Consider the following 8166-nt stretch of genomic DNA (forward strand, 5'->3'; position numbering starts at 1 on the left):
GCTTTTTATAGAGCTTTTGGCTGCTGGAATTTATTATTAAATGGGCCTAAGAAATGAAATTTCAATTGAGCCCAATGCTATATTAGAAGAAAGGAGGTAATTTTGTTGTTTTAAAGGTAAATGGGCCAGCTTTTATTCTTGACTTCATAAGGCCCAAAGTTCGATTCAATCTTAGCTTCTTTACTTAAGTTTGCGTTCATTGGACCATTAATAATAGTCACAATTGTATAAACGCCACTTTATCAAAAAAAGCCACTTTTGCAAATCACGGGCAAAATGGCCAGATTCACAAAGATAATTTCACAACATTCCTTAGAAGCATATAATTGGCAGTGAAATTCAGCAAACTAAAACGAACTTCCATGTTATGTTGTTATACACCTAAGTCTTTCAATGGCATACTTACATTGTTAACTCGGATACCATAGTCTTGAAAGCATGCTTAAAAACTCCATAAACGACTTCAATACACATTCAAAAAACTTCAACTTCAATATTCAAGTATTATGAAGGACTAAATTCACTTATACATGCTTGATACATAACATTAAATACAAGCTCTTTTTATTGTCAAACTATTCATCACATCAAACACTTTAAATGGATGCCAGCATATTCAAGTTGTTCCCATTGCTGAAAATACATACATTACGAGTCTTAAAGGATTACCTTGGATAGCAAAAGAATAAACAGTAGTTTCAGCAACTAAAGCAGGCATAACACCATAGAAAAAAACGAGAAAACCAGCAGCAAATCCGTTGTTAAAACAGCCCAAAAACTTGTAGAGAAAAGAAACCAGAAACGAACTCTAAAGGGACTTATACTTTTTCTAAAGTTTGCACTCTAAGACTTCACCCTAAAGCTCACATTTCAGGTCTTACTCTCAATGTGTTTCAACTGCTGAAATTTTTTATGTTTTGTGTTCAAAGCAATTCTAAAAGCTCTATGGAAGTGTGATGGAGTCCCTTTAATAAATGAAGAAAGGGCAGCCCATTAAATAGGCAAGGAAAAGCCAACTTTTTGGACGATTTTGGTTCACCCAAAATCTGTCTCAAAAGGAGGCCTGAATTTTGTGTGCTCAAGGTTGTCCAAAAGGTGAAAGGACAGCTGAAATCTGCTCATGGCAGGAAGCCAAAGAGTACTTCAGCACCCTAACTAAACAGGCAAAGCTATTAGTTACCCTAAGTTATGACAAAATATCTTAAATTTTCAGATTTTAACAAGCACCAATATCACACCTATTGATTCAAATAAACCAAGTATTAAAACACTGTTAATTAAACTTCAACACATGTATTATAACCAACATGGTCAAGCAAACAAAATTAACCTATTAAAGCCAAACAGCAGCACACGCTATTCGCTGAAGCGATTTAACAAAACCAACTAGACAAGCATATCAGTAATGATTAAAATAAAGAAAAAGACAAGAACTAATTCTAAACTAAAACCCAAAAAAATAGAAAATTACAATAACGGGGCCGAGGATTACGTTTTACCATATACTCGAGCATCCGAAAAGACGATAGCAGTGGTATCTGACTTCGCAAGCTACTATTGTTGATATTCTTGAAACCAAAAACTCCGGCAGAATCCGAGTTCCGGTTTCAAATGATATCAAGACACAACTTGCTCGGAAAGCGTTTGAGAAGAAGAAACGGAGGCAGTGGTTGGGGGCGGCAGTGACACGGCCAAACAAGGCAGCGTGCGGGACATCGCAGTGGGGGGGGTTGGCTCCGCGGTGGTTGGGGTTTTTGAGGTTTTGAGTCGGAGAATGGACAAGAGGGGGAGAAGAGGAAGCCGGTAATGTAAATTCGGACATTTGGGTGGTGGGGGGCGGCTAGGGTTTCGAATTTTAGTAAGATCTATGGAGGATTGGTGGATATTTGGAGGATATGAGTGGTATAGGTAGAAAGATGGAGGAAGAGTGGAAGAGATGGTGAAATTTTGGGGTGGATTGGAGGGTTGGGCGGCGGCGATTTCCGGCCGTGCGGCGGCTGGTGGGTGGGCGGCTGGGCGGAGAGAAGAGAGTAGTGGTGGAGAGGGGAAGAAAAAGAAAATAAAGGGGGAAAATGGGGAAAATCTTTTGAGGTTTTAGGCTTTAAATACTCTAGGTTAAAGATCAAACTAGGACCTGTTGAATCAGTCAAGATGGGTGGATGAGATTGATCTTTGTCACTTAACCAAAACGACGTAGTTTTGATACAAAACTTACGTCGCTTTGGGACCTCCCCTGGCAGCCCCTTTTGGGACCGGATCTGGCTTCTTTGGGCTCTAGTTTTTGGGCCAATTTGTTCTCAATTTTAATTAAAATAACTAGAACCAAATCCCTTACCCCTCTAATTATTAACTTAAACTAAAACGGTCTAATTCTAAAATCTCCAAATACACACCAAATAATTATTCAAAACTACAATGTAAAAGAAAGAACAAAAATTAGGCATTTACACCTATTGTGCTACCACTAATTAGTTGGGTCTAACGAGCTCCACCTGGCCGGGTATGATTCTACCGCGACTTATGATGGTCGGGTACCTTTTTACTGAACCTATTACGGCCGGGTACGATATGATGATGATGATATCCACATAGGTGTGTATATATATATATATATATATATATATATATACACATACATACATACAGTGACGCGGCACCAAATAATTATTCAAAACTACAATGTAAAAGAAAGAACAAAAATTAGGCATTTACACCTATTGTGCAACCACTAATCAGTTGGGTTTAACGAGCTCCACCTGGCCGGGTATGATTCTACCGCGACTTATGATGGTCGGGTACCTTTTTACTGAACCTATTACGGCCGGGTACGATATGATGATGATGATATCCACATAGGCGTATATCTATCTATCTATCTATCTATATCTATATATATATATATATATATATATATATATATATATATATATATACACATACATACATACATACATATACATCATCACTGTTAGCGACCAATTCGGTCGTAAATTTTGGCGAAAAATTCCGCGTCACTGTATGTATGTATGTATGTATTATGTATTTCATGTCAGTCGCCCTCAGAGGCACTCAGATGTTAGAGGTTGTATATTCTCTATCCCTGCTTACATTACTGTTCTTATTTATGCCTTCCTGTCTTACATACTCGGCACTTTATTCGAACTAATTAACGTCCCTTTTATTTGTGGACGTTGCATGTCGTGCTGCAGGTCCTGATAGACAGGTAGACGCAGCTCCCCCACCACAGTAGGCTGCCTAATTCAGCGATTATTGGCAAGATCCCTTCTCCAGACTTGCCGTGGCTTGGTATGCATTTTTGTTATAGACATTATGGGTAATGTCGGGGCCCTGTTCCGGCAATGTTACAACATTTATGCTCCTTTAGAGGCTCATAGACGGGTGTCGACTCATGTATAATTTGGATTGCCTTGTCAGCTGATTTTTGTTGTATAGTCTCTCATGGCAGCTTGTCAAGTCGTACCTTATATATAGCTTCATGACAACCTTGTCGGCCCGTTTTATGTATGTTCATGCCATTATCTATCATTGTTGGTTGTTCATGATTCATGTCTATCATTTATGTTGATCTCGTCGGCCCTTATAGATAATAAGAAAGGTTAGATAAAATGTATGTTGGTGCTCGGCAGGTATAGTCCGGGTGCCAGTCATGACCCTCCAGTTTGGGTCGTGACAATTTATGCGTCTCGATACAAAGTAGTAAATTGAACATTATGATTGTTAAAATTTACTACTCCCTATGTTTTCATTTACCTGTCACGTTTTGCTTTTCGAGAATCAATTTAACTAATCCTTGAAGCTAAAATAGATTAGATTATCTTAATATTTTAAAATTAAATTTCGATAGTCGAAAATTAATATAGCAAAGAAAATACTTGCAAAAATATTGGTCAAAATTCAAGCAGCTTGACTTTTGTGAAACGTGAAAACTAAATGGGAACAAAAGAAGTAGTATTTAGAGATATACTTTATAATAATCACTTTCCTTCTAGTTCAGATATACATTAATTGTAAAATATTTTAATTTTCCTTTTAGTTTAGGAATATTTTATGATAATTGTAAATTATTTATTTTTCTTCTAGTTTAGTATCTACACTAATAGTAAAATATTTATCTTCCTTTTAGTTAGGGCCTATAAGAAAAAAAAATGATGTATTTCAAATGAATGTAATGAGTTTCCTTTCATTCTAAAAAAAATTGTTTTCTCTCTCCAATCAAATATAGAAAATATATTTTTTCAAAATATTCTAGATAAGTCATTTTTTGAAAAATGATATAGTATTTGTAGGCATTCTCTTCTTTATCACCAAATTCAAAAATCTCTTTTTGCCTCTGAAGAAATCGTAAGAGCATGTCTCAATTTGCATAACTATTCATACCAAGTTTTTTGTTTCAATATATCATTTATTTACTTAATAATCTTTGAAGAAGTGGCAAAAATAGTAATCTCTATTGGGATTTAACAAAGAGACAATAGCCCCGATGTAAGCCGGTGAATAAGAATCTTAAACGCAATCAATTTTGAAATGGGAATTTAATTACAAAATCTCCAAAACCTTCCTAGAGTATCCAAGCTAATAAATATCTAGTTAAATCTTTTCCTATTTTATCTTTGTCAGAACTCCTCAGTCAGGAGCTCGTTGCACCGGTGGTTTGCGACCAACTGCAAAATGAGCACGATACCCAGTGCGCACTCGAAGAGTAGCAGCTACGGCCTACGGGTTCCCCTAGAAATTTTCCAAAAAAAAAAAAACTATGTATAATCAATATATAACCAGTGTATACTAGCTAGAAAAATTAAACATTGAATCTAGGCAGCTATTTGTGTAAAAATCCCTTATAAATATTGGGATAGAGAGAGTCCAACCATAAACAAGAAGGCACAAAAATGGCATTTTCACTTAACAAGTATTTTTTATTGACAATTGTAGTTCTACAAGGCATATGTTGTGCACATGCAACTACCAAATATTCAATCTCTCTAATATGTTCAAAGGCACCAAATCCTTCTTTATGCTTGTTAGCATATAAATCAGATCCACGTTCACAGAACGCGGATCTTCATGGTCTATGCCAAATTGCCATAGACTTTTCAGAGAAGAGCGCGAGACAAACATTGGATTTGGTTAATCAACTCTTGGAAAGTGCCAAAGGGGTATTAGAGACGAGATTACAAGCGTGCGCGTTCCATTATTTGAACTGCGCAAACTTGTTCAACCAAACCGGTAAAATTTTACGGTCCGGAGACTTTAAAAAGACCGTGGATGGTGGAAATGGAGCGTTGGCGGAAAGTGCTAATTGTGACGCGGCGTTTATAGGCTCGCCGCCCAAGGAACCGGTCGAGGTTCGACAGTCTAGCGTGTTAGTGCAACAATTGGGTGCTGTTGCTGTGCTTACTGCTACATTCTTAGACCACTCGGGTTTTTAGATTGTTGCTATATTGATGTCTCTTTGTTATCGATGAACCCTACTTAATTTGTTGGTCTGAATTAAAATGCTTGATAACTTGTTCTCAATTTTAATTATGCTCGTTATATCGTTACTTACATAAATGGTAATAAGATTGTAACACGATCGTGGATATAACAATCCAACCTGTCGTTTTGATTTTATTACCAATATCAGAAAATAGTTGTTTTTCGACTACTGAAACAGTCGGGAAGTTGTCAAAAAAATCCATTTTTTCGACTATATTCCGGCCGTTTTGGTGTAGTCGGAAATTAGATAGTCGGAAAAGAGGTTCCGACTACTATAATTGGCAAGTAGTCGGAATTTTCAGAAAAGTAGACGAAATTCCGACTATTTATAGGAAATAAGTAGTTGGAAAACAGTGATTTTCTGATAAACTATAAATTTTCTTTTCCTTTTAATTTAGGAATATTTTACGATAATGTAGAATATTTATTTCCCTCTTAGTTTAGTATCTACAGTAATAGCAGAATATTTATCTCAGTTTAGTGCCTATATGAAAAAAAAATATATATATTTTTCTCTCTCCAATCAAATATCAAATATATTGTCTTCAAAAATATTTCTAGTTAAGTCATTTTCCGAAACATCATATCCATTGCCTAGTATTTGTAGTTACCTAATTATTTGGTACTCTCATTCAAACTAGTAAAAGTACTCTCATTCAAACTATTAAGAAATTCATATTTTGACATTAATTAACAATGAGATTGATCATACTAACATTAATTTGTTCATTGAAAATATAACAAATATTTCTAGGCTCTTTACTTCAATGGCAACTTTGGAAAAAAAAAATGTTAATTCCTTCTTTATTTTTTTAAAAATTAAATATTGTGCACCACAAAAAAAACCAAAAAAAATCAATTAAAGTGAACCGGAGGGAGTATTGAAAATAAGTTTTTGCATAGAAGTTCAAAGGTTAACAATTTCTAATTCCCAAAAAAACGTATTATATTCTTTATCACCAAATTCAAGAATCTTTATTTTACCTCTGAAATCGTGAGGGTCACTTAACCCTAGTTTAATTTAAGGTTCATTTTTGTGGTTTAACGCAAAAACTAAACATCAATGGAAGTCACAAGTCCAAAGTCTGTTCATTTAAATGGCCATGATAATAATTTTACGTGTGAGATTTGTGCTTATGAGAAATCTATAAGTGAAATGTTCAAAATAATGGGTTGCACTCATTCTTATTGCAAACAATGCATGGCTAATTACATAGCCAAAAAACTCCAAGAAAACATTTCTCAAATTTCATGTCCCGTTTTGGGGTGTAACGGGTTATTAGAGCCATATTATTGTCGTTCAATTTTGCCTAATGATGTGTTTGATAAGTGGGGTGACGTATTATGTGAGTCGATGATTTTGGAGTCTGAGAAATTTTATTGCCTGATCACGCCCAACTATGCCTTATAAAAAGGACTCTGCGGACGTTGCAAATATAACCCGAGTATTACGCCCAGGATCGAATCCACAGAGAGTTAACCTATCAACCACTATCTTCAGACCCACTAATTCTTCAGAACCAGCTTCCCAAATATTCAAATCTCAGTTGAATGTTCTTTAGCAACTACGCTTGCAAGTAACTAAATAGTTGTAAACTAAACTAATAAGGTTGTAAACAATTATGAGGAAAAGCTAAGGCAATGATTTCCCCTATTGAAGGAATCCCTTCTGTTTATGCTCATACAAATTTACCAACACATCTCTATCAATCATGAATGCTAATCTTACCGTAAATCTCTCCCGAGTAATCACAGTAATTTTACTATTGCACTCTCCCGAGATACACTAGCTTATTTTAGTTAGCACGATTCACTTTAGATTACACCCAAGGCTTCGTTATCCCTAATTCCGCCTTTAAACCCGCAATTATAGATTCCTCTAATAATCTAGGAGTGGTGTTGTTCAACAATACCCTAAATATGCACTCTTTTCCAAGTTATGCACACTAAATAGGCACAGCTAATTGAGGATCCTGTCAATTAACTACAACAAACACGAAGTTGAACAAATAGAGATTAAACTAGCAATTTGTATTCACATAAACAAGAAGTTCATCACCCAATAGGTTCCATCAAAACATTAGACAAGGAATTTAGCTACTCATGGCTATGGGAAAATAAACTAAGATTGCATTCATCATAAAAATCAAAAGAAAGGAAGAAAGATGTTTAGAGTATTCTCTCACAATGGTTTCCTTGCTAAGAAACCTTAAAAATCAATACATGCCTCTCTTGGCGGAAGTCTAATGTTTTAAATAGGGTTTAGGTCTAAAAATCCCGTATTTGACACTTTGACCCCTGAACTTTCTGCACCTGCCGCGGTTCTGCCGCGGTCGCGGTAGAACCGCGGCCAATCACCCTCGCGGAATCACTGAAGTTCTGCAGCTGCTTTCCACCGCGGTTCTGCCGCGGTCGCGGTAGAACCGCGGCCAAACCAGTTCTCTGAATTCTAAGGGCTGGCAGGGCGTGGCTTCATTGGGAATTTACACATTTGGCCTCTTTTCTCTAATTTTTTTTTTGACTCCAAAACTGCTCCTTAGCCTTCCTTGTACACATATCACCTGCAAATCATGAAAAGCACTAATAAGAGCATTTTGTTATCAATTTTAGCATTAAAACTACACAAGAAGGTGATTATTTAAGGTGTGATTATAGTCAAATTCACCTATT

General features: G+C 36.0%; 1 protein-coding gene across 1 annotated transcript; it reads left to right on the forward strand.

Moving 5' to 3' along the window:
* Positions 4908-5447, forward strand: LOC109232464 (pectinesterase inhibitor-like). The gene has a single exon (XM_019398238.1). The coding sequence runs from the start codon at positions 4908-4910 to the stop codon at positions 5445-5447; it is 540 nt and encodes a 179-aa protein (XP_019253783.1).

This window comes from Nicotiana attenuata, chromosome 9 (genome assembly GCF_001879085.1).
Source record: "Nicotiana attenuata strain UT chromosome 9, NIATTr2, whole genome shotgun sequence".
In the NCBI taxonomy this organism is placed as follows: domain Eukaryota; kingdom Viridiplantae; phylum Streptophyta; class Magnoliopsida; order Solanales; family Solanaceae; genus Nicotiana; species Nicotiana attenuata.

Bases quoted from the DNA above. Each gene is read 5' to 3' on its own strand.
- LOC109232464 (XM_019398238.1), top strand. From the start codon at position 4,908: ATGGCATTTTCACTTAACAAGTATTTTTTATTGACAATTGTAGTTCTA.